Source organism: Ambystoma mexicanum, chromosome 3p (genome assembly GCF_040938575.1).
Source record: "Ambystoma mexicanum isolate Mex_15411 chromosome 3p, UKY_AmexF1_1, whole genome shotgun sequence".
NCBI lineage: Eukaryota > Metazoa > Chordata > Amphibia > Caudata > Ambystomatidae > Ambystoma > Ambystoma mexicanum.
Window position 1 is genome coordinate 191,322,929 of NC_090925.1, and position 27,366 is coordinate 191,350,294.

Sequence of the window (27,366 nt, forward strand, 5' to 3'; positions counted from 1 at the left end):
CAGGCCCAACACTATGTTGAGTTGGGATCCCAGAAACAGCACGTTCTGCAATGGAGTCAAGCAAGACTTTGCATAGTGCCCCGAGAACCCCAGATCCGTCATCAGGCGAACAGTCCTCGCCGTGTGGTCGACTGCAATGTCCTTCGAACTGGCCCATATGAGCCAGTCGTCCAGATAAGGGTAGATCCACCGCGCATCCACTGGCACCAGGGACTTGGTGAAAACCCTTGGCGCCGACTTCAATCCAAAGGGAAGGGCCTTGAATTGGTAGTGCTTCCCTTGAACCACGAAACGTAGAAACTTGCGGTGTCCCTTATGAATGGGGATGTGGAAGTAAGCATCCTCCAAGTCCAGCGACGACAGGATGTCCCCTTCTTCCAGCTGTCCGAGCACGTGCTGAAACATGACCATACGGAATTTCCGGGACATGATGTATTTGTTTAGCCGACTGAGGATGGGCCTCCAGCCCCCGTTCTTTTTCACGCGGAAGTACCTTGAGTACACTCCGGAGCCTCTTTGGGACAAGCTCCATCGCGCCTTTTCATAACCTGGCCCGCACCTCCAGTAGTAGCTGAGGGACGTGGATTTCCTGCCACGCCACTGGTGGTATCGGGGGACACTTCCGTTGAAATTCTAGGGTGTGTCCGTGGGCGAGAGCGTCCAGCACCCATCGGTCGGTGGAGATGGTCTCCCACACGCTGATGAAGTTCTCCAGCTGGCCTCCCGCCGGGGTGAATGGGTGGGGGCCCGATGCCACGGTCGGTTCAATCCTGCTTGGACGTCAAAAAGCCGCCTTGGGTTCCTTGGCAACAACGATGTCGTCATCCTCCCCCGAAGGACTTGGGGCAAAGGGTGGCAAGGAGGTGGAGGGTGAACTCTCCTCTTCTAGGCCGGAGGCTCACCCGTTGCCAGGGGGTCGGTTGGCGCAGGGGCTGCAGAAGGGGCGCCGGCGTGATGGACATCCTTGTTTGTATCTCCAAGACCAACTTATGTAGTGCTAATAGAATGTGCACTGGGAGGTCCCTGTGAGGTGGTGGGGGTGGCAGCTGAGGCATGGGCGGAATAGGCTGCTGGGGCACCGGATGGGAGTTTCAGCCATCAACACCATGCTGCTCTTCCTCGACTGTGTCCTCGCCGTCCTCGGCACGCTCGGCGTAGGGCCCGATTCCCACGTTTTCCTCCTCCTGGATAGCTGGCTGACCGGTGAGCTCCTCAGGGGAGATATCTGTACCCAGGAGGGCCACCGCACCCACCCTCCCCCAGAGGGGGGAAGGCCTTGGGAGATGACAGGCATCAGCTTCTCTGGGGTTTTCTCTATGGGCCGGAACGCAGCCTCCCTCCTCGCAGAAAGGGACAGCCTTGCCTTGGGGGTTTCGCCCTACAAAGCCGTCACGTCAGCCTTCGAAAGTGACACCGCCAACCCTTCAATGGAAGGCTGGGCCTTCGCCGGAAGCACCTGGGCATTCACGGTCAGGGTCGCTGCCTTGTCCTTCTCAGTTTTCTCCTTAGGGGGGGAGGGTCTGAGCCCCCAATCCCCCTTGGCTTTCTCCGTCAGAACAGGCTTCTGCTTGAGCGTGGCCGGATGATCCGACTTCCGTTTGGCCGAGTGTTAACTGGTGACGGTGGTAGGAGACGTTGATCGCACCATGGGTGCCAAGGAGACCGTTGCAAAAGTGATCCCGGTGGCAGTCGACTCGCGGTGCTTAGCCTTTTGTTGGGACCCCGCGGAAGGGGCGCCCTCAGAGGTATTAGAAGCCTGCTCTGTCTTCTTGGAGCCAGCAGAGGCATGCAGCTGGGACGCACTCAGAGCAGGGGGCTTGGCCTGTAGCCACTCGTTGAGCCGCTTGTGCCGATCCTTCTTCGTGCGAGGGGCTACCTCCTGGCAAAACGCTCAATTCTCCTCCTTGTGCGTCGGGTAGAGGCAGTAGAGACACTCTGAATGCTTGTCATCCAAAAAGACATTCCGCAAGCCGAAGCTGGAGCAAATCCTGAACAGGGGAGCTGAATCCTTCTCCTGCGACATGGTCCACACGATGTAGGTCTGAGAATCTTTTGCAAGCCTCCACGAAGAAACTCAATGAAATCCGCCCTTGTGGGGCATTGAAGAATCCGAAAAATGGTTGTTCGATGGAACACAAGGCTCAATTGACCTTAAAATAGAGTAATACTCTTCCAAAAATGCCCAAAACGCAGTAAAAGCTCGAGAGCTAAACACGAGGCCTCCCAACACTTGAACGTGCGGTAAAAATCTGAAGATGGCTGCCAGAGGAGGGCAGTCATTGGCTGGGGGCAGTATGACGGAGTGCTCAGTGACTGGTTATTAGGAGAAAGACAGTTCAGAAATGAAATAAACTGATTTTTTCTTTACCAAGGATTCCCAGCCTGACGACGGGGAATATTCATGAGCATGTGAATCCATGGCAGACCCCATGCTGGAGAAGGGGTGACATCTTTAGTAGGGGTGGTTTTTGTGGGAAGGCTGTCTTTATGGCGTATATCCCCAGAGACAGAGAGGGCGTCTAAGAGAGTGGAAGACTGCCTGGGTGGCCTCGGGAGTTGATGGCGTCGACATTTGGGTGTTTTTTCAGCAGTCTTGCCTTTAAAAGAGAGGCACAAACATGTTTTTGAATCAGCACTTGTATTTTCAGCACCTTTTTAAGAGACGCCGAGATGCCTGTTTTTCGGCGTGCAATTGGAGGGACTTTCTATATGCAGTGTCCGATCCGACTTTTTCGGTTTTCGGGAGCCGCCAATAGGCAAAAGCGTGCGCGTCGACCCAGAGGATAGTGATAGTGAAGATCTGAGGGTTTATCCCCAGACACTGCATGGGCCTCGACAGCGTCTTCGAGAGTCAGCCGTGGGGTATGCCTTCAGCATGTTCATGCTTGTGTGCTGTGGCCCACGGGCGTCTCCTCTATCACAGGACCGCTGGCCTGCTTCTCAGAGTCAGGGGCCTGCACTTTGGGGTCCGGACAGATCCTGATTGCCCTCTGTCACTCATGACTCCGTAACTGCCCTCGCTGGAGTCTTCTGTCACGTCTATGGAAGCCTCTACCTGCATAGTGTGAGCAGCCCAGTGTTTTCGTCCGCCGATCTTTTAGGGTTTTCGGCCAGAAAAGCCGACAAGATTTTCTGTGCTTTTCGGCGTGATCCCATGGGAGACAGTGGTTGCACATGCGATTTCCATGGAAATCTACGACAGCAGGGACACAATTTCAATGGGGTTTTGTCCATTATGTATGAACAGGGCAGTTGGGTGAAAAGAGAAGGAGCTAATAGGATAAACATTCTCTAAAAGGAGTCAGTATAGAGAACCTCCCCGTCTCTCACTACTGTACTGGGCCAAAGCCCAAAGAGGCCCATAAGGCCGCGTCTGGGTGTCAATAGATCAGTCGTCAATGCTGTGGGTGTTCATCAGGAGCCGTCGCGTGGATGAGCAGTCGTGCGGCAAGGCTAATTATAATACAACTATGCATTTGTGACCAACTGCAATGACGGAAAAAAAATCTGAGGGACCTTGACGCGTGAAGGACCATGGGTACAGTACACATCACACTAGGGTAGTATTACTAATCACACCCTGTCGACGTCCGTTTCAGTTTCGAAAACAAATCTTGTAATATCCACAAGCTCCAGAAGTATTGTTACACAAACCATATAATATGTCTAGTGTGTAACTAAAGGTCTAATAAAGAATTGTATTTTGATATACATACTTAGTGTCTAACTTGAATTATTAGTGTTGCTCTGTGTGGACCTTTTGGAGCTCTGACTACTTTTACACTTTCTTGAAACTAAGCGTTGGCTGCTCGCCTACCTTACCTTGATTGGGTGTTGGCTGACGTCTCAGTCTCTTCCAGGCTTACCATAAATGAGGTGGCCTCCCAAAATGCTCCCACTAGGGACGATTTTGGAAATACAACGTAACATCCATGAATCCACCGGCATCAAATCGCACCAGAGTCAATCTAGGAGGACTTTGAAGGTTTGGGAAAACGTTTTTGGAGAACTGAGATTCTCAGAATGCCAGACTCTCATGCCCAAAGGTGGTTGACTAGGTCAATGACAATGATAGCTTGTCCATTGTGAGCGAGGGGAGGTCAGATGAATCCCCAAACCCACCAGCACTGGGGTCCAGCTCACCACATGGAGGGCGAACAGGAGAAGAGGCCCGCTTGGGCACCTCTCAACAAGTAACTGAGGTGGAGGCATCCAACAAGATGTTTGACCGAGAAGATTTGGTGCACCCTAAATCCTCTGATTGGTACCCATACCCCAAAGTGGTCCGTACTTCAGAGCAAGTCTTCGTAAGGCTCTGGATAAAGAAATGAGGGGACGCCTTAGAGCTGAGAGAGACCAGATAGCAAGGAAGTAGCAACCTGAGCTAAATGCCAAGATAACCCCTAGAGAGGCACTGACTGGTCACAGCGATCATGTCAAGATGCATTTTTGGACATAGTTGGGATGCTTGCAAAGATGCTAGATCTTGACAAGAGGGCAGTGAACACTGGGAACCTGGTGGATCCTCCGGTCCTTGCTGGCTGTGTGCAGCGAACAGTGTGCTTCCTCAGAAATGACAGCTGCACATTATCGGCTGAGAGGACTTCACATCGACACCAAGCTCGAGGAGCCATCTCCTTCATAAGGAGGCCCTACGGCACAAGGTCTCCTGTCCAATGATCTTTTTGCAAAGGAGATTGCAAAATTGACACCAAAATAGCACTGGAGAAAGCGCAGTCGTCCATCAAGCGGGTTTCCTCCACAAAGGTTTTAGCAAATACTGGAAAATGCAGGGGCAGCTCCTCAAACAGTTTCTCTGGACAGGAGGCTCCAGGTGAACTGGAACTTTCTTTGGCTTTCCAATCAGATTACCCCCTCTCCTCTTCTCCCGATTGAGAGAGGAAACCTGCATCTATTGATACAGAATCCCAGTCCCAGAACAGTCCCTTTCGACAAAAGCAGTTAACCTCACCAGGGGCAGCTGGGATCCTTGCACGTCAAAGTGCTCCAAGAATTCTTGGGCAATTTGGACATGCTGGTACCTCGAATGGGCCGTTCATTCAGTTTCAGCCTCTCTAGTGAATGAGCTCAATTTTCTGGCAGAGCTTGCAGTGTAGGGAGAGGCATATAGGACTGTGAACGCATATCTATCAGCAATCTTTGCAGGATACAAGTTGATGGACAGTCTCCCGGTAGGTAAGTATTTGAAGTATGTTGCATGCAGAAAGGCACCCGCTTAATAGATCTGCCGTCTGCATAATATGCAATCCTCTGTAATGTCAACTTAGTGTTGAATTTCTTTCGTGGCCATAAAATTCTAGCTTCTCCCTTACAGCCCCGTTATGCAAGATGGCGACTTAAATGTGCATGCAGGAGGGCGCCAGACATTCGAGCTGTAGATCCGATAGGTAGAATAACCACCAGCTTGGGTGGCATTTAATATTTTCAAATGCACCACGTGCAATTGCAGGCTCATCTCAGTTTATCCCAAGCTATGCTTTGTGCATTGTCTAAAGGGCTATGAGGAAGTGACTAGCAGTAGGGTCCGATTCCAGGACAGTTGCTGATTGCATTGAAAAAGGCTGTTTCCTCTCCAATGCTTATTAGGTAGCTAGATCCTCGCGCTGTCGGGAATAAACATATCTTGATTTGGTGGGCACTCTGCAGGTAAGCCAGAGCCTTCGAAAGCATTTCAGGTGGGTGTTTATCTGGAAGATATTAAGATGGCAGATAAATCCTAGAGGCCGATTTGCTGGACTTATTTCGAGCAAATTTAACAGCCAGCTTTGTTGGTGGCAAGTAAGCTTTCAACAAGCATAATGATTACCTCTGGTCTTTATAGACATTTTTCCAAATGGCTTAAAATAATTTCTTGTTTCTGTGGTATGCATTATTCCCACCATAACTGTTAAGTGTAGATTGCAATTTTGATTTTAGTTTGAAATGTTTGATACATCTGACCTTGACCATGCATCAATTATTCCCTGTACTGACATGCGGTTATGCATCCTTTACGCTTTTTTCCTAACCTAATGGCTTGTTTCTCTCATTTACAGGGGCAGAGTTAAATCAGGACGACGGCGTGGGAGAATTACTGGTTTCATTCTATTTGGAAGTTTTGCAAGGTTCCGAGTTCAGTTGTTTCAACAAGTGGAAAAGTGCAACAAATCAACCCAGCTGTGAAAAAGGACTCCAGAAGGAAATAGATAAGATTCACAGAGGCAGACTCCTTTCGATTGCAGGAGCCGTGTCAGCGGTTTCAGGGTAATGGACTATGGTTGCCCTAAAGACTTTTGGGAATTGCTTTTTGTTGGTGTAAGGATTTCAGCAAATAAAGTTTTTTTCTTTTATGATTAAATCTGGCTTTTTGAGCTCCTGAATTAAAGAAAGAAGCATAACGTTAATCTGTGTCTTTACAGAATTAAGCATTCCCTATAAGCCATTCTGGAAAAGGTTCTTTATGCTTTAAATCTCTTCTCGATGCGTCTCTCTGCTCCTGTATACACATTCCCAAGCACAGTTAATGTTCTATTAGTATGTTTGAATGGCACAGGTATTCACAGGAGTCAAAAGTATTTTCTTGTATTCAGCTAACCCAAGCTGTGCAAGGCTACAAGTAGGCAAGTAATAGCTCACAGTAATATTTAACCCAAAAAGGCAGATATTCTAGTGTTGATGAGTAGGTATGACAATGCAATCATGGAGAAACATGGTAAATGTGGAAACTAGCTGGAACAGTGGCATCCATAAAGGATGATCAGCTGAATCTGCCCAGGAAGCTTCCAAAAAAACACAAAACAGTACATGATTTTTTTTAATTAAGGCAAACTTCTCTTTAATTAAAAATAGTTGATCAATTTACTCAGTGATTGCGCGCATTGTGCATTTGGACTGCCTCGAATTGACAATCTACTCTCGAATTTGGCCTTCCCTGTATTGCACCCCCAATGCTCACTAAAACCTTTGACCCAAAAGGATCTATGGAATAATAGAAGGCTGTCACCATTTGGAAAGAGCTAACCCTCTCTGAGCACTGATGACAGAAATCCTACTCTGGAATCTGCATTTAGAAAGATCTCTGATCAAACTCAAGAAGGGATCTGCATAACTCTTCCCCAAGTCATCTCTTCCTACATAGGCCAACACATCTGCTAATTTGATATGCCATTCTAACCAGCCTCCACCTTATGGCAGTGTCTATTAGCTGGTAATAGGCTAATGCAGGGCTCGGTTTTTCTGACGCGGGGTCAAAGGGCTAAACCCACCTCCAACACACAAAGACACACTCCCCATGTCTGTCAACCAACTGTCCACTCCACAAAAATAGATCTTGTGTTGTAAAAGATGGCCCCAACTGAAATGTTGTGTATTTGACACCCCAACCCCTTTCGAAAGCAGGCACTCTGGTGACAGTCACTAGAAAAAAATAAATGTGGGCAGGTACAAACTCTGGGCTGGTATAAAAACTCTGCAAGAAAGGGGTTGTCTGGTATAAAATCTCTCCAAAAAGATGGAGCACTGCAGGCACAGAGGCTGGACTGGTAGAAGGCCCCTCTAAAAAAGCAGAGAAACATAGGGCAGGAATGCCCCCAGAGTGCTGGGCAGTAATCAATGCCTTATCAAGTGTCCTGCACTGTGCTCGCTCAGTCATTGGGTTGCTGCCTCCAGTTCAATTGTTTTTCTAATACAAGGGCTGCCAATGGCCACGCTGTACAGAAACGAAGTGACCAAAGTTTACAGCAGTGAACGCAGTTTCTACAGAAATCACCTTGGCAAACGGAAATATATGAGCGGGGAGAGACACTTGGAGACAGACAGTGACACAAGTGTAGGGGCACAGGAAGACAGTCACAGTGGGCGATCAATCACTCAGGCACACAGTAGTGCAGTGGGATATCCCACAAGGAGAGGCACCAGTGTAGATTGGGCAATCCCACAGCATGAGGCATAACAGCACATAGTGGATGAGGGTTTACAACAATCTTCATTAAAAAGGTAGGGTAGAATCCCAAAAGAAATCAAGACAGACACACAACAGTGATGCCCTAGTTTCCCTGTGCTTGCAGCTCTGCATTGTTCAGTCACTGATATCTGACCATTTCATTCCATGTGTGTTGCTCTGAAATATTCCTTTATCTGCATCATAGCATCTATGCACTTCCCAGCCACTGTGTAAAGGGCCTTAACGCTCTCTGCACGCTGTTCTGTGATTTCCCAGCTATTATCTGTATCATACCAGATTTGCACTGCTCAGTGATTGTGCAAGACGAGGTCCCGGGGTTGCCTTTTCTCCCAAACTCTTCAGAAGTTTAACCAAATACATATTTTCTACAATGTTAGAACAATTAATTCCCCAATTCCCCATAAAAAAAAAGTGTTCAGCAAACTCCTTCCCATCATAATCGTTGTGCTCTGGTAAGGAAGACTTGGTTTAGCCCACTGTACTCTTCCCCCCCCCCCACCCCCCACCACCACCACTTCACGGCCCAATAGTAGTAAAGTCAGGCCACAAAACATAAAACACCAACTTTGGGGCTGTTTAGAAACAAGAGCTCCTTTGGTACACCCACAGCTATGCAATTTATGGGCAATGTCAGAAGATTATAGCCAGGTTTTGAGGCAGTGCCCTGGCTTCCGATCACTGTTGCACTCAAAGAAGGCAGATCTAGCATCATCTGCAGCATTTCCAGCATCTTGACGCAGAAGCATAGTTATTCTCATCTTAAGTGAGGAAATGGCTGTAAAGGGAGATGAGGCCAGCAAATGTTTTTGTTGGTGTGTGTGTGTGTTTGAAGGGAATCCTCAATGTGGAGGGAGGCTCCTCTTCAGCATGTGAGGCAGGGAGCCGAGGACCCCCCCCACCCCTGCGAATCCACCCTGAGGATTGGCCAAACGTACAGTCCATTGACACACTGAGGCAAGAAGCGAGTAAATCCTATGTTATCATTACAAAGTAGAAAAAGTGGCCAAACGTCACTTCATGTCACCGGAGAGTCTCTGGCACCATCGACGCAGGAACAGCAAAGGCCTTTTTTTTCTTAATTTACAAAAAATATTAATTCTCAAAATCAAGAGTCATTGGTGTGAATCCGCTCCAGCAATGCAGTTTTCCAAACAAAACACGCGCTTAATTGTCACAGTACAAACAAGTTTGTTGCAGGAACCAGGAGTGCTTCAGCCTGTCCCAGAAGACCCCAGGGGTGGGGGTGATGCACCTCCATCCATGTACAATCTGAAAAGGAAAGGAGGAGAACTAAGAAGGGGACCTCTCCAAGGTTGACATATTCACAGAGATCTACTGACACACCTCCTCTAACCTGAGGCAGCACAACAACCTTTCTAGCACTGGGACCTGCACCCTAAATTCTGACCTAACCCTATTCAAAAAAAGGACAACTATGCCAATGCACCACTATCTGGTCCTGTTGCAACCCCTGCTTTTCCATATATGGCACACTGCATATGTAACCAAGGTCTTAGATCCAGCATCCTTTTACTGGATTCTACACGTCTGCTTGTACATATTATGCATTCTGACATGCACCATCACCTGCCATCCAATGTTAGAACCATTGCACAGCTCTTCCAAGGCACCTAAATCCCAGGAATGTTCCGCTATCTCATGCTGGAGCCCACACATTACTCTGCCGATGCAGCCCAATTCTGGTCTGTTAGTCTGCAGATGCCCGTTAAAGTGGGGTCACAGACTCACCTTCATGCTGCTTCAGTCAGTCTTCACAGGTTTCTCTCTCCTTGGCACCAGGACTCTTCGTAGATAAGGCAGTGCAAACAGCAGCGTCAGAAAGAACACATGGCCCACAAAGTATATTGAACAATACACCTGTAAGCAAGGCAATAGGAGAACAACAGATACCCCATTAACAAGCATTGCAAGGCTTTGATACGTCCATGCACAATCATCACCACTGCAGTGTTCTATTCACGTACACCAACTTACCTTGAGCCACTTATCCCAGGTGAAGAGGCAGAATGGGATTAGGGGGTAACCCATGAAGAGCCAGTGGATTGACTGCTGACCCACATACAGCACAGGCCAAAGCGAATGTATGGTGGTAACTGAGGTGAGCACAGGACTGTCCTTCACAAGGTTCATGATCTGCATGGGAAATTACAAGGGGTTAGCATGGGATAGTAGTTCAACTGTATGCACACTCTTCAAACTGTCACTGCTCTTAAACGGACACGCCCTGCTGCCTGATTGGGACCACTCTACGTAGACTCTTCTCTACACCTGAAGAACATTTCAGTTTAATAAATGGCAAATCACCTAAAAACAGACAAAGTTGGGCAGGTCACATGTCCCAGAAAAAGATCTGGATGCCGAAAAACTTGTATTTTTCTCGGATTCAGAAGTGATGCCTCAAAAAGGGAGAAAGAAGTTGGAGGAAACTTGCATAATGAACATGGCACTTGAGGAATACCTATACAGCTGATATCCGAACATACAAAATCTAAGCAATATTACTTACAACAGGTATAGTCCAATTTCAATGTGGCTGTTCTGCAGAACATTGCAAGAAGAATTTTTCCTAACAAGTGGTGCGGTCATATCTTTACCAAATCACCCCAGTGTTCATTTCATAAGGGATGAAGAACGATTTGCACTCTGGTACCAAACTATTATCCAAGGCAGAAAACTGGAAGATTAACCAATTTATTAACATTAATACCGGAAATCACCTTGTTCAGAAAAACGGGGTGTTCAGACTAGCCCTGTAAAAGAAGGCAAGAGGAATACAGAATTCCAAGATTACTCTACATGCAAGAACTCTGCAAGTGTATGTTATAATATTTAGGGTAGGATTGCATTTGAGCATCAGGTGTTCACCCTACAAGAGTTATTTCTATTTTTATTGGTTAGTAAGTGCTTCCATGTTAGGTGAGCAATTGTTGCAATACCTCCACGACAGAAAACCATCTCAGAATTGCTTTGAAAGTCTTCATTGGGCAAGCTTAGAAAAGAGCAGGGAAAAATGTGGGAGGGGCTATTTATTGGTTTGGTGCCTTGAGGGCCATTTAAGGGATAAAAAGGCAAACACTTCTTCCTTAATAGTCATACCAGTAACAGCCTCAGATGAGAACAGTGATGCAGACCCACTGGCTGAACATTGCAGTTTTGAAGTTCAGATGTATTGGAACCTCACCATGCTTGATGTAATGGGTGACGCCTCGTTACTTGTTTTGGCCTGGGAAGGATTTGTGACTTGACTTTTGGCTTGCCCGACCTAATGAATTCCGGGAAGTAATACATGACCCACTTTCATTTCTGGGCAAGTGCGGGGAGGCCTGGGCGTTTGTGCCTGTTTTTTTAGCCCTGCAAGTAGAAATTGGCGAACAACGTATACTTTCACTCAGAGATGGTCACGCCTGCGGGCTGTGTCAGTGTTGAAGCAGTTCAGATAAAGCCCGATTGGTGAGGGTGTATGAGAGAAGGCATTAACTTCTTCAGCCGCAGGACAAGGCCGCACTGTTGCGCGAGACAGGTGTTTGGTGATGAAGGGTCGGAACGCAGAGTGCAAGCATGCAGTACAGCCATTGTCCAGAAGCAACCACAAGGTAAGACTGGTGCAGGCGGGGGGCACAACCATTACTGCATCCTACTAAACTACCTTACCTCGTGCTTACTTCCATTTAAATGCAAATCTGACCGTGCACTGTCTCTTTGCATCCATTAGGCTGCCCCTCTCCCGGGTAGCCATACCTTGTTTTCTGTGCCTGCAACAGTTTCTCTGCATTTCTCTTGCATCTTCCGCTTCTTCCCACTAGGTGAATGTTTTTGTCCTCCATCACTGTTTCCCAGCATTTGTTCCTGCTAGGTGAATGTATTGGCATCTATCACCGGTCTTTCATTTCTCCTCAAGTGGCAATTGTTCCTGAGTGTGCTTCCATATGGCTTGCTGTATTCACTAGGCATTTCTCCTCTTCTCTAGGTTCCTGCTTACTCTGATCATTACTGTGTGTTTGTTTCCTTCCTTCCTTCCAACTGCTCCGACTCCTCTGCCACCTCCACCTCTCTGGCTCCTCTGCCACCACCTCCTCGGCCACTTTCGATGGGTACTACTCTCCCATGTAACCCTCCCCATAAGTCTTTCAAAAGTAGCAACCTGCTCCACGTGGCAACACAACTCTCGCTCTGCTGTCAAACACTCCTGACATCTGCCACCTCCAACTCCTAGGCATGCATATTCACGCTTTTACCGATACATGGTTCAAGGCCAGCTCTATCACAAGTTTTGACACACTCCTCCCTGAGGGTTACAAGATCCTGTCCGAGCCCAGGCCCAATAAGCCCAGAAGCAGAATGGCCCTGATCTTTCCTGAGTGTATCCCTGCCTCCATTATCCCATCTCAGACCTAGTCCTCTTCTGAATGCCTGGTCTGCAGGCTTTCTATTTCTCCTGGCCTCTCTCTGACCTTGGCCACCATCAACAGGTCACTATCTTCCTCTCTGAATGGGCTGATCTCACTGCCTGTCTTTTCCTCTACCTCCCAGCTTCAGGGATTTTCCACAAACTATGCGACACTCTTTCCCTCTCCGTTCTACCCTCTGGTCTGACACACCTTGGATGCTCTCATCTCTTCAGATATCCCCCTCTCTAATCCTCTCACTACCCCCCTCTCTACTGGACTGACCACTTTCATCTTACTTGAAGCTTCCTGTCCCCTTGGCAAAGGCCCACCCAGCACGGCCACCTTCCTTCGACCTATGAAGCGAGTGTCAGTGGCTGCCTTTGCCGCCACTATCTCTCCCCCACCTACTCCCGTGGCTGACTCCCATCCTGATACAGCCCTTTCCAACCTCCACCTTTCCATCTCTAACACTCTGTATATCCTACCCCCCGTCATGAGGATCCGCCTGAAGCCTGCCACTAAGTGCAACTCTTGGTATGACTCTGATCTGAAACGCAAGTAGGGAGCTTCAGGTGACCCTATGACAAACTCACCTGCCGCCGGTTCCAACGGCTATACAGACTCTCCATCTTCTCTCCTCCAGAACCCTTAAGGACAACATTGGTTCTCACTCCAGCCTTGGCTGATTTCTGTAATCACTCCTTCGCCACTGCCTCTTTCCCCTCTTTTCTCAAGCACTCCCTTGTGCACCCCCTACTAAAAAAACTTTCTCTGACCCCTACATTCCAGCAAATTAACGCCCAATCTCCATCGCTCCGTTCCTGGGCAAACTCCTGGAGAAGATGGCCATCTCTCAGATAACCCTCACACTGAATCTGTTGGTTGTCTCCATGAGCATCAATCTAGCTTCAGAGCAGCCAGAGACACGGAAACTGCACTCCAGAACACCCGAAGATCTTCCCTCTAATCTGGACTCTAGCTCTCTCGCTGTCCTCATTCTCCTCAACCTTTCCTCTGCATTTGACACGGTCAACCACAACATCCCGATTACTCGTCCCCGCGAAACCCTGGGCATCACAGATCTGGCGTGGCCGACCTCCTTGCTCCTGGATCGACCTTCCCAAGATCAGCTTGAGGTTTTTTTTGCTCTGCCTTAATGCAAGGAAGACTGAGATCCTTCTAATTGGGACCCCTGCTCCCACTTTTCCTCCCTCACTCACTCTGAGCATCACCCTTGTGCCCTCTGACCTCACCCGCCTGTGAGGCAAAAAAACCTTGGCAACATCTTCAACTCCACTCTCTTTCTCTCTGCACATCACAGACCTTGCCAAGAAGGCCCATTTCCAGCTGTACCTCCTCAGAGGTATTTTTCCTTTTCTCACCTTCTCTCTAGGCTGGACTACTGAAATAGTCTCTCTCAATTTGCCTAACTCTACTCTTTGCCCTCTTCAACTCATCCAGAACAGGACTGCAAGATTTATCCTTGACCTCAAGCCCAGGGACTGCATCTCTCCGGTCCTGAAATCCCTCCACTGGCTGCAAGGATCAAGTTGAAGACCCTCTGCATCGTACACAAGGCCTTCTTGGGCCGTGGCCCTCACCATCTTCAACTTGCTCTTCCCAAGTACCTACCTTCTAGAGCGCTGTGCTTGTCTAATTCTAATATTCTGTGGGTGAGTCGCCTCTCCAAGCATAGAATGGGGGGTAGATCTCTCTCCTCTGCAGGTGCCTCCCTCAAATGGCCTGTGTGCCTCTCTCCGCATTGAGCCAGATCTCTAAGTTCCGGAAGCTCCTCAAGACCTTCCTTTTCTCCTCTTCATTCTCACTCCCTCTCCCCTGCTAACCTTCCCTTGCTCCTGCTCTCCCTCTCCCTCTCCCTTACTAACCTTCCCTTGCTCTTGCTCCGTCTGCCGAATGGCTGCTCAGTGTCCTCTGAGTATTACAGAACACCAGGCCCCCCCTGACCAGTCGCCCTGCACTTCCCGCCTGGCTAACCTTGCACTACCAGGCTGGGATTGCACTCCTGTAGTCCAGCCTTCCTTGCACTTCACTCAGGGGCCTGTTGCTCTGGGTGCACGTTGCCCTGTACCCTCTCCCCTGCACTTCTTGTTGTGTACTTGCACGATCTAAAGGATACTAGGCCTAGAAAGACTGTTCGTCTTGTACTCCCTTTGTTCCCCATCCCTTGCCTGGTTTTTATCTATTTTTAACAAACAGCATACAACATAGGTGTTCAGTCTTTCAGAAGTATTACTTGTGTCAGTCGACTTGCAAATGTTTCATACAAAAGTGTAAATGAACTCTCGCATACTAACAAGTTTGAGCAGTAAGTGTTAGACCAAGCAAAAGAGCGGTTGGCGCAAATTACAATTTGCATACACGAGAGTTTATCAATAGATAATTCTATGTGTGCCAATAAATTGACACACATAGAAGAACAAGTTACTCTCTTACCTGGTAACGTTCTTTCGATGGGATGGTCCGACGACGTATCCCATATCTATGACAGTAATCACCACAGCTGTGCTGCTTCGGAAAATCTTTTGGTGTCTGCGTCGATGACGTCGATACGCTGTCCTCGAGGGCCTCCGTTGAGCCAACGTCACCGGATGGTATAGGTAGGACGCACGACGCCCGTAGCCTCAGTTGTAGTTTTTTCCAAGAACGTTTGGCACCAATCTTCTGCCAGTATGACCACAGAAAGCCTTGTGGAAATGTAAGCGGCAATCGCATAAGAAATTCTGTAGTGGGGAAGGCAGGCAGTGAGCGATATGGAATACGTCGCCGGACCATCCCATCGAATGAGCGTTACCAGGTAAGAGTAACTTGTTCTTCGAGGGGATTGCGTCCTCCGACATATTCCATATCTATGACAGACTCCCAAAGCAGTACCAACGTAAGGAGGTGGGAAAAGAATTTAGAATATACAAATTTAGAATGCCCAATCAAATTGCAGAGTAAAGGACCGCCTTGCAAAGGCCAGATCCTGCCCATGGATAGAATCTAGGGAGTAGTGACGTACAAAAGTATGGACCGAAGCCCAAGTGGCTGCTTCACAGATGTTACGAATAGGAACACCCCTCTGAAGGGCAGTAGAGGCAGCCATGCCCCTAGTCGAATGGGCCCATAAGCCTACTGAAGGGTCCTTACCCGCCAGGCGGTAACATTCAGAAATTGCCAAGATAATCCATCTAGACAAAGTCTGCTTAGTCACAGCTTGTCCCAAACGCCTTCCAGCGTAACCAATAAAGAGCTGACCCGGGACATGCGCCAAATATAAAAACTTAAAGCTCTCCTAGGATCTAACCTATGGAGCCTCTCCTCGTCCTTACCAGGATGCGGAGGAGGATAAAACGCCGGAAGAATGACCTTCTGGCTCAAATGAAAATCCAACACAACTTTCGGACGAAAAGAAGGACGAACTCTAAGGACAACCCGTCCTTATGAAACACAGTGAAGGGTGGCTTAACAGACAGTGCCTGTAACTCACTCAGCGAGCGGAAGTGACCGCAACTAAAAACACAGTTTTCAGGGTTAACAGTCTCAAAGGACAAGAATGTAAAGGCTCAAATGGAGCACCCATTAGAAACTTGAGAACAAGGTTCAAATCCCACCCGGGCACCTGGAAAGGTGACCGAGGGAACACATTAGTGAGCCCTTTCAGAAACTGAGAAATTAAAGGGATTTTAAAATAAGAACACTCCTCGGACGAGCGCTTAAATATGGACAGCGCCGCCAGGTAACCTTTAATGGTACCCACTTGCAAGCCCCTGTGGGCTAAAGAAAGCAAAAAAGACAGAACCACAGGAATGTCACATGAAAAAGGATCCACATTCTTAACCCTGCACCAGTCGCAGAACATTCTCCAACGGCAACGGTACAGGGACTTTGTTTCCGGCCGTCTGGCCGAAAGCAACACCTCCATCACGTCCTCAGGGAGGTCCCAATCCTTATACCTCAACCTTTCAGAAACCAAGCGTGAAGGTTGAGGGATCTGACCTCTGGATGGAGAACCTGACCCCCCCCTCCAGTGAGAGCAGATCGTCTCGGTAGGGAAGACGACATGGAGGGCAGATGGACAAGTCGAGAAGGTTCGGGTACCACGTCCTCCAGGCCCATGCCGGAGCAAAGAGGATCATCCGGGAACCAAACCTCTGTAACCTCCGCAGCACTTGCGGGATGATGGGGACTGGAGGAAACGCGTACAGCAGTGGGAAGGACCACTCCACCACGAACGCGTCTCCCAAGGCTACTCTTGGAGGAAATTCCCACGAGCAGAACTTTTTACACTTCCGGTTGACACTGGAGGCGAAGAGATCCACTTGAGGGGTCCCCCAAAGGGGCGAAGATCTCCAGGAGAATCTCCGGAGCCAACTCCCACTCGTGAGAGATTGCGCTCTGCCTGCTCAGAGCGTCCGCCGTCTCGTTTTGGTCTCCGGCCAGATGAACTGCTGAGATCGAAATTTCCTGCTGGATGGCCCAGAACCAGAGCTGCATCGCCTCCCTGCACAGAGGAAGTGACCCTGCCCCCCCCCCCTTTTTGTTGAGGTAGCGCATGACTACTGTGTTGTCCGTCAGAATCAGGACATTCTTCCCTCGCACAGTCGGCAGAAAAGCCTTCAGGGCAAGACTGACGGCCCTCAGCTCCAACAGATTGATATGGAGTCTGGACTCCGACAGAGACCAACGACCGCTGACTGTCAGCTCATTGGCATGAGCTCCCCATCCCGTGAGGGACACGTCCGTCACGATCGTCACCTCCAGCCAGGGCAACCAAAACGGAGACCCCCTCATCAGATTGCCTTCGACGGCCCACCACAGAAGGTCCTGGGCGACCGAGGGCGGCACCTGAATGGGGTCCGACATCCTGCCGGAGGACTGACCACTGGAGCTTGAGAGCCCATTGCAAAGATCTCATCCGCAACCTGGCCTCTGGCACCAGAAGAATGTAGGATGCCATGAGGGCGAGCAACCTCAAGAACTCGAACGCTGGGAGACTCTGGGCATGTTGAAACTTGTGCACCATCTGCTGAATGTGGTGAGCCCTCACCTGGGGAGGAAAACACTGCCCCAGGGACGTGTCGAGCACTGCTCTGATGTACTGGAGTCGCTGATTTGCCGTCAAGTGAGACTTCTTTAAGTTGAGGGAGAAGCCCAGCTTGTGAAGGGAGTGGCAGGTGACGGACAGATGATCCAGGACATACTCGGGAGAGCGCGCCCTGATCAACCAATCGTCTAGGTAGGGGTCGACGTGAATCCCCCTTTCCTTAGATGAGCTGCCACAACCACCATGAGCTTGGTGAAGACCCTCGGGCCGGAGGTCAATCCGAATGGCAGGACCCGAAACTGAAAGTGCGAGTCGCCAACCGCGAACCTCAGGTACTTCTTGTGCTTTGGATGGATCGGCACATGAAAATAAGCGTCCTTGAGGTCGAGAGACACCAACCAGTCCTGAAGTTGAAGGGCCTGGAGGACTGGAGAAAGAGTAACTACCTTGAACTTGTCCTTCCTGAGGAGCTTGTTCAAACCGCGCAAGTCCATGATGGGTATCAATCCTCAGTCTTTCTTCGAAATCAAAAAATAAGGGGAATACCATCCCTTGTTCCTCTCCGCTACAAGCACCAGTTCTATGGTGCCTTTCTCCAGCAGGGATTGAATTTCCTGTGCAAGGAGCGGATCCGGACTCTTCAAAGAGGTTCCCTGGTGGATTGTCGCGAGGCATCTGCCGGATAGGAAGACAGTAGCCGTGGGCTATGATCTCCAGAACCCACACATCTGAAGTAACGGCACGTCAGAGAAGCATGGGCCTCATGACTGAGCTGAAGCGGCTGCGGCAGTGCCTGAGGGCAAAGAGGCAACTGCTTGCGCAGCCTTGGCACCTCGAGTACCTTGTTTTCCATCTCTGGCACTCCTACGGTTGCCCCTTTGACTTGCAGCTCCTCTCGATTTACCAAAGGACGAGTAATATCAAAAGGAACCTCCCCTCCATTGCTGTCCTCTAGGACGAAAAGACAGAGGTTGGCGAACTGCAGCGCCCAACGACTTCACTGCAGCTTTGGAGGTCTGCAACCTCTCAAGACTCGTCAGCCTTGCTGCCAAAAAGATGGTCACCATCAAAGGGCATGTTGAGGAGCCAGGCTTGCACATCAGGAGCAAAACCCAACTTCCGCAACCACGCAAACCTGTGTATTACGGTGCTCGCCGCCATGGACCGGCTGACGCAATCAACCATGTCCAGACCCGACTGAACGGATTCACACATTGCATCCTTGCCATCCTGCACGATAGCAAGGAAACCATCCCTTTCCTCCCCTTTGGGAATATGATCAGCCGCTAGGGAAATACAGTTGCAGAGTGTGCGTGAAACGAGACAAGGCACAAACGGAGTTGGCAGCCTGAAGCGCCATTCACCCAGAAGAAAATACCTTCTTCGCCCAGCCGTCAAAATGTTTGTCGTCCCTATCAGGAGGGATGGTAGGGTACGACGCCTGCTTTGCTGGGGCCATAGCCGCCTGCACCACCAAACTCTCCGGAGTAGGGTGTGTGGTCAAGTAGCAGGGGTCGCCACTGGCTGGGCGATATTTCTTCGGCAAGGACATGCTCACTGCCGGGAGACTCTCCGGAGCAGTCCAAGCCGCAGCCACCATTCTCTGTAAGGCCATATGGAATGGCAGCACCGGGTCAGTTGGAGGACCTTGGTCCAGGATATCAGTCAGGTCATCCTGCTGAAAATCCCCAGGGGGGGCAGACTACCCCAGGTAATCCGTGACCCTCGACATGAGGCACCGGTATGAGGATTCGACATGGGTGCCAGGCTCCGGCCGACCAAACTTCACCTCCGGAGAGGTGTCTAGACCACTGGCGTCGTGCAGAGTCTGACGCAGGTCCTCAAGTTGACTATGACCAGAAACATTGTCATCAGGAACCTCTGCAGGAACCTTCCTCAGACCCCTCATCCACCTCAGAAATAAAATCCATAGGCTGGAAGGAGGGTACAGAAAAAGACACACAGACATGTTTAGCCTTGGCCAGCGCCTTTCTGGGGGGTGCCACCATGCCATGGGGTACCTCCGACAAGGCCGCCTCGAAAGGTGTCGATGGAATCGGCGTCGAGCGTGGCGCCGACAGCTTCGCCGGCGTCGACACAGACCTCGAGGGCGGAGCTCCGAGCGAGTCTCGACAGCCTGGGCACCAATGTTTTCCTCGAAGACTTCACAGGTTCTCGCGGTCTCGAAGGCATCGAGGACCGGGACCTGGAACGGGCATATCTAGATTGACCATTCTTGTCCGACCGGGACCTCGAAGGCGCCCGGTTGTAGTGACGACTGCTCGAGCCCGAAGGCGTACAAGCGGTGTCTCTAGCACAGCCACGACCGGCGTCCTCAGACGGCGCGGACGGACCGGAGCCCTGCGATTGAAAAATCACCAACATCTCCTTTCGGAAGGAATCCCATTCCTCAGGAGTGGAATGCTTGTTGGGACAAGCAACCCGCCGACGGGCGGAGTCCTCGGAAGAAGACGGGGAAGGCAACCTGTGACGGCGCTTCTTGGAGTGCCTCGAACAGGCAGAGGAATGGCGGGACCGACTCCCAGACCGAGAACCCCCGGACTCACAGCGACGATGCGGAGAGTCCCCCCTCGAATCGTCAGTCGAAAGACCAGTGGAACGCGTCTTCCGGGGCTTGGCCACCTTACCGACCGACAGCTTCTTCTTACGCTCCTGCAAGGCCTTCCATGTGAGCGATTGGCAGTCGACACAGTCATCCGTATCATGGTCCTCCCTGAGGCACCAGAGGCAAGCGTTGTGCGTATCCGTCAGTGACATCTTGGACCCGCACACCCAACACTTCTTAAACCCGGACCCCGGGGTGGAAGAAGCCGAAGACATCATACGATAGCAATGAAGAAACAGGTTTGAAGAACCGAAACAACAGGATTCAGTAGAATCGAGGCGCGCCGAGATCTCCAAAGCGAATACGTTCACAGAAAAAACAGAACTGAGGCTATGGGCGTCGTGCGTACTACTTATAAAATCCGATGATGTCGGCTCGATGGAGGCCCTCGAGGACAGCGTATCGACGTCATCGACGCAAACGCTGAAAGATTTTCCGAAGCAGCACAGCTGTGGTGATTACTGTCATAGATATGGAATACGTCGGAGGACCCAATCCCCTCGAATTTAAACATTTTCAGTAGCAACACTGTTAAATTAAAAGGTAGGAAAAGATGTTCTATTAAGTATTGCAAGTCTTAATATGGTATAAGGTAGTACCAGTCCACAGTAGTTAAACTCAATGAGTCCAAGCCCTTACCTAAAGCAAGTGCACTTGTCCAGCATAGTCTGCTCTGGGGAAGGGCCTAGCGAATTAATTCACAGTGATCTTGTATGAATAGTAAGAGACTCAGTATGGAAAGTGATACTAGAGTCACTCACTCAGTGTAAACACAGAAATATTCTTTTATTTTTTCACTGCATGCAAAAGTAGGGTAATACCTCTCAGAGCAAGATGTTATCGACACTTTCCTGAGAATAAACGTGAATGTTTTCATCCAGTAATAACTAACATTTCTGCAAGTCAAAGTTACTGTAGTAAATCATGCAATACTTTTTCATGGACTCTTTGTCCATCCTTGCCCTTTATTTAATTCCCATAAAGACTTTAATTTGTGATAACTACCTTTCCACATTGGCACTGGACATGGGCAAGGCCAAAATATGCAACACTCATACCTTGCAAATGGGCAACCGTTCACCCGTCCTTTCTTTCCTTCCCTGCCCCCGAAATGCATGTCTGGGCGACAGAGCATGGGCCCCGGTAGTGGAAATTTGGAGGCCATAAATTCCTTCACCACATGCATGCACTTCTCTGCGCTCGCTTGTGTAAGGATACCCAAGAAAGGATTCAGTAGGCAAATTCAACTACATGTCCCAGAATGCAAAAGAAAAAAACAGGACTGCAATAGCATCTCTCGAATGGAATAAGGAAAATATGCTCCCACAATGCAACCAATGAAAACTAAGTGTTCTTTACCCTCTTCCACAGCTAAATCTGGCTTCATAAAACAACACTGGAACTGGCCAGGAGGCGGCTACTAGTCCAAGAGTAGCTCAACGCATGAAGGGTAACTACACGCAAGTAGGGGCCCATTAGACACGAAGGGTAGGGCCAATTAAGAAAATGGGCCAGTACAAAAAACAATTATCTCGAGGTTCCCCTTCAAATGCATGAGCAGGCAACCCCATCTTGCTTATTCTTGGAATTGTGGGACTTGTAGTTTTTCTAAACTTAAAATGTGAAAGAATAAACTACTGCCAGAACTCAATAGGGACAAAGCCGGACTCCATAGGCTCCTGGGCTTTTCATTTGAAAGACTGAAAGGCCCCAACACCGTCCCTGTGAGCTAGGTACCCCAAACTACTTCACACAAAAGCTACCCACTCACAAACCCACACATCAATAAATTAAGAAAAACAGCATAACCTCATGCAAAGCACATTAAAAAGAGCAACACAGCAAACCCGTTCCACACCTAAAGAGTTGGGTCATAAATGTCCAAATAAAGGGAAACTACTCTCGATGTGCAGGTGGCTGAGCAGCTAGGACTGGAAAAATTGGCAAATCAATGGAGTTGAAATTGACTTGAACTGAATTGTGGAAAGTGTGTATTTTGTAAGCAAAGACCTTTATTGGAGTAAAAATCTAACCTGTAGAACATGTAAAATTTGTCTAAGTCTGAGGTTTTCAATTTAATGAAAAAATTATCAATGAAGATACAATTGATCAGATAATTCATGACAAAAAATAAAGCAATATACACAAAATTGGAAAACTCAGAGTAAATGATTTGCAAAGTGAAAACAAACATCAATGGTTGGCACACTGCAACAGGACCCAGAGTGGAGTTAAAAAAGGACTGGATAATAATGCAGGTGACATCAGGCCAGTTGGCAACTATGGTTCTCAGAAATTTATAAATAATAGCAACCTTTCCACAATCATATACCAACGCCTCATTGCACGGGAAGGAGGGAAGGGGCAAACGCTGTGTGGGTCAGAGGACCCGATCTAGGGAACTCACACACTCTAGCATCAGGGAATTCAAGCAAACGCTCAAAATACTATTGCATGGTAAAGGTGGTGTCTTTCTAAACGTGCCTTGGCCAAAGGCCACACATCGCCCAAGGATGTACAACAATCCCAGACCCGTTTCTTATCAGGGAGAGACATGCTTTGAAAGGTGGATCAATACACACAAAAACAACAAGGCTCCCACACCTATGATCTATAGATACTAATGTAAAGTATCTCAAGGAGTATTAAAATACTGTGAAAGGAGCACTTTAGGTACTTTTTTGACTAAGGCATCTAGATTTGAGTCATCTGTTAATGAAGGTCTCAGATGTTGTATTTGTGGGGCCTGTTCTAACAAAAAATATCAAGGTATTAATCTAAGAGAGAGACAGATTTACAGCACATTTTGCACATTGCCAATTGTTGGTGATTAAAACTTAGCACTGATTTGAGCACTAGGCACTGATAGTTTTTATATGTCAGCTTTTATGTATTTGTTTTTAAACATTACATTTTTTATTAAATATTACACTTTTCAACAGCGTTATTTATGAAGTTAGGTTGTATTTTCCGTGAACTTCAACTTGCCATTGTTTGAACTGTTCTTGCAACTGTGATAACCCAAATACTATCCAGAGAATTGTTTGCACAAACCAATCATAAGTGTGGGAGTCTTGTTGTTTTTGTTCTTATTCAAGATATGTCAGGTTTCTCCCTCGGAACCTTGAGCTTCACCTGACTTCCCTCTAATTATTTCTGGGATCAATACACACACCATCCCCATGATATAAACAATATTCATGGATATTAAGTCCTCAGAAACCCTCACCCCTTCCACAAAATCCCAAACTACACCCTTCCCGGGGGGAGAGGGGGTTGTAGGAAGGTACAAAACTTGTACCATACATATGGTCCAAATAAACACGTATCCACAGATATAAAGTGCTTTTATAAGCAATAAACACAATGGGCCTCATCACAAGTCTGGCGGTAACCCTTAAATGTGGCGGTAGCGCTATTACCGCCGCATTTAAAGGTCCGCCAAATCATGGCCTTGGCGGATTTCCCCCCAGCTCTGAGCTGGGGGGCAAATCTGCCGATTTTCGGCGCTATTACCGCCGGCGGGAAATCCGCCGGCGGTAATAGCGCGAAATTTCCCCATTGGGCCCAATGGAGAATGAGCCCAATGGGGAATGGGCACTAACCGCTCCGCCAAACCCGTGATCTGGCGCGAATAGCGCCGGGGGGGGGGGGGGGTTGGCGATAGGGCTAATACCGCCAGCTGTAATACCGCCGGCGTTACCGCCCAACTCATGATGAGGCCCAATATAAAAACCAGCAGAATACTTCTGGTAAGTAAACCATAATGTAAAATACTTTTAGAATGGCAGTATCCAATTCAACCTATGTGTAGTTAACTATTACACGTATTCGGTTTCAGTTTTACCACCAAAGTTACTTTCTAGAATAGTGGAACACAATACAAAAGGTAAACAATAACGGTTATACTTTTCAGAATGGCAGTATGCACTTCAAAAGGTAAGTAATAACTTTGTAACTTATTCTATTTCGGGAATATACAGTTACAGCACCAACACATAGCAAGTACGAATTCCTCCACAGAGGCCTTATGCTTTAGCAGTCCTTCCCTAAACTAGAGCAGGAGTGCTCTCAAAAGGCAGAAGGGGACACTGGTGGTACAGTGGCCAACAGTAGGCAGAACAGGAACAGGCAAACTGTAGGAAAACCGTTAGATAGGATATCTTTTTAGAAGTAAGTACAGTACTAAGGGTTTAGGGACTCGTTGAAGGCTCCATGAATGAAATGCAGCATTAGGCCTAGGCGAACTCCAAGCTACATGAATCACCACCCTAGCCACACAGGAGCGACAACGGCGTTTGTTAAGTATTACCTCAAGCCTCAGCAGTGAAGATGATGTTGCAGACAGATGCCTTCACGATGCAGCAGCTACAGCACCCAGTCTCTGGATTCTTGGATCAGATGAAAGAAAGGACTCTACATGAGAAATTGCAGCAGCAGTCGAGAGGAAAGGCTCGCAGCAATGGATTCTTTGGTGTTTCTCGCTGCTCTGTGTTTTTGCCACCCCTTTCAAGCTACCAGATGCAGAATGGTTGACGTCAGATCAATTTGCCTCACTTTCACGTTCACGCACTCCGGTGAAGGGACTTCAAGGAAAGGAATCTTGCTGGAGGTCCAGCAGGAGTCCAACAAGTTTTAGCGACATTCGTTCTTCGTTAGAAGATGCACAGCAGTCAGCCTCGAGGGCCCAGGGTATTGGTAGTTTGCAGCCCAGGAAGGTCACAGCTCGTCGTCGGATGGCTCAAAATGCAGGTCTTAAGATTGATTGGTCCCACCAGTCCAAGGGTTGGAGCGGTCGTCTTCGGGACTCCTCCGTCACTTGAAAGAAAGGGTTAGCACAGGCAGCGGTTACTCAGCAGGCATCTTAAGTCGCTGGAAGTAGCTACAGGCATCGTCCCTTCTTCCTAATCGGATTTCGCTCCAGTGGTCGACTTGATTTCAGCTTCCAGATCCACGCCATGTATCCAGGAACTCAGCCAATCAGCACTCATGCTACATGCAAACTTTGGGAGGGGGGGGGGGGGTAGCTGTCTTTCAGGATAGCCAGCCTCCTAGCTGGAACTAGTTCCAGGCAGGCATGCCAGAAAAACAAGGACAGCAGAGTTGCAGACTCCACCGTCGTTCCTGTCTTCACAGACATGCTGGAGCCTCGGCAGGCTTCACAAAGAATTCCAGCTGAAGACAAAAGTCAAACCAGGACCTCCGTCATCCAGGATGGCAGAAGGACCAAGAAAGAACAAGCCCACAAGAAATAGCAAAAAAAAAAAAAGAATAGTCAACATTTTGGTTCAATGGTGAATCTTCTGTGCATTACTGTGGCTGAGAACACAGCCTGCGAGTAAAAATTACACAAAAGTAGGTAGAACATGTCCACTGCCACCAGCCGTTCGGGGATTCTTGTAACAAATGTTACAGTAGCAGTGAGAAAGGGGATACAGTGTAACCCCTCAGCACTCTACATAAGGTAATTGGAAATGTGGAAAGGATCAAAAGTATCCTTCTACCATTGGGAACATTTGTTGACGCAAGGAAAAGAAGAAAGGGACTCTGCAGCAACACTGCACGAAATGTAGATGCTCAAAAAGTTATAGGAAAGTATGATTCCAAAAATAAAGTATATAGAGACATAAAAAATTACTCCAATAAAGTAAAAGAAAGGTTGAGTGGGGGTGGGTGGGGAAGGTTCCCACTCAGTCAGGAACATAGAAAAAGAATCGACGGGTTCAGCAAAAGGTGCTGGGCGTCTCACAGGTGAAGGTGATTTGGCATAAATAAGAAAATCTAACCTAACACCTCGATCCCTGCATCACTAATACTCACTTTGAACAAGTATGGACTCCCAATGCCACACCATTACATTGCCATCTGCTCCCAGAAATGGCTATCTGACCCCTCCACCCCCAATCGCAACATATATCCTAGCCACCCTACACTCACCACCACAACCGCATCAGAAGGTCCACAACTACATGACAAGGTAGGGTCATTTGCACCACCCACCCAAGCACCCCAGACATGGGCATCTGCCCCAAAAGGTTTGCTACAACAACCCTACCTTGTACCCACGAGTTCAGCTGCTGCACCAGCCACAGGAAACCAAGGTGCAGCTCCTGAAGTGAGCAGCAGAGGCTGGCCAGGTAGGATGAAGCCTGAACTGAATACAAGCGTGAAGGCCCCTAAAAGCGGTCCCCCAGGCAGTAATCGCTGGAAATGAGAGGAGCAGTCCCTGAAAGGGGAGGGAATCCCGCACCCACCCACACAATGCACGGGCATGCACATGGCTGCCATGAAGGTGTCAAAAGCCCTTGGGGGAAATGTACACCCCATGAGAGAGAACCCTCTCATATCTCCACTATTCATTTTTATTTTCATCCCCTGCACCACACCCTATGCACCCCTAGCACTCATTCCACTCCGTCATGTGTCTGCGCTCCCAGGAACCTTCCTTCATCCCCAGCATCTAACCCCTGCATTTCCAGCAGCAAACCCTCTTCCCGCCCCCCCCAGAACCCCTATTATCACAAGACAGCCAGCACAGAGCTTAAACACGAAATTCCCACTGAAGTGCTCTAAACCCTTATGTGGAGGAACCAGTGTTAGAAAGCAATGAGGCGATAATACTTCTGTACATCCCGTGGGAAGAGAAAATGCACTGGGGTATCTAGACACCCACACAAGAAAGTTTACAACAAAACAGTGGGCGAGACAATACGCCATGTTCGGGACCATCACGGATGAGGCTGGCATCACACAGGCACTAAGGCATTCCAGGAGAAGGCACTATGAGCAGTTAACACCCTGTAGGGAGAGCATCTGCAGGACTTTAGTCAACACCTTGTGGCTGTCTTTAGACAGATTCTCCTAATTCATAAAGAAGGGAGGACTTTCAAAGCAGAGATCTTACAGGGACATTTCCCAAGCAGGAATTCTAAAACTGCTAAAGTGTACTTAAGAATGGCATGGACTCTCCCGGGAATGGGGGAGCAGAACCGTGGGCTCCCTAGCAATACTAGATGAGAGAAGGTGAGACACGAAATGCTGTGTTCCCACATAGGACATGGCACAGGCCCCTTCACTTTAAATTCAAGAACGGTCAGAGTGGGGGTGAAGAAACTGCTAGAAAAAGGGACATACTACGAATGCAAAGAATGCACATCCCTTCATAAGGTAAAGAAAATGAGCCATCACATATACCTCACGGGAGAACTCCTCCAACAGCGCTGCACAAGGTGACGTTTTCCCGATTCGTGAACGGAAGCAAAACCCACACAGAATATCTACAGAAAATCCATAAAATAAGAAACACAGCTGCAAGCAAGCC

At 48.6% G+C, this 27,366-nt stretch overlaps 1 protein-coding gene across 1 annotated transcript in view; it reads right to left on the minus strand.

The window, feature by feature from the left end:
• Positions 1 to 6,808: 6,808 nt before the first annotated feature.
• The window catches only part of LPCAT3 (lysophosphatidylcholine acyltransferase 3), a 754,956-nt gene continuing 734,398 nt past the window's right edge, over positions 6,809 to 27,366 (minus strand). The window contains exons 11-13 of the mRNA XM_069650601.1: positions 9,959 to 10,117; positions 9,713 to 9,841; positions 6,809 to 9,232 (exon numbers count right to left, since the gene is read on the minus strand). Of these exons, the coding sequence (XP_069506702.1) occupies positions 9,725 to 9,841; positions 9,959 to 10,117 (276 nt within the window). The 3' untranslated portion in view covers positions 6,809 to 9,232; positions 9,713 to 9,724. The remainder of the gene's footprint in view (positions 9,233 to 9,712; positions 9,842 to 9,958; positions 10,118 to 27,366) is intronic.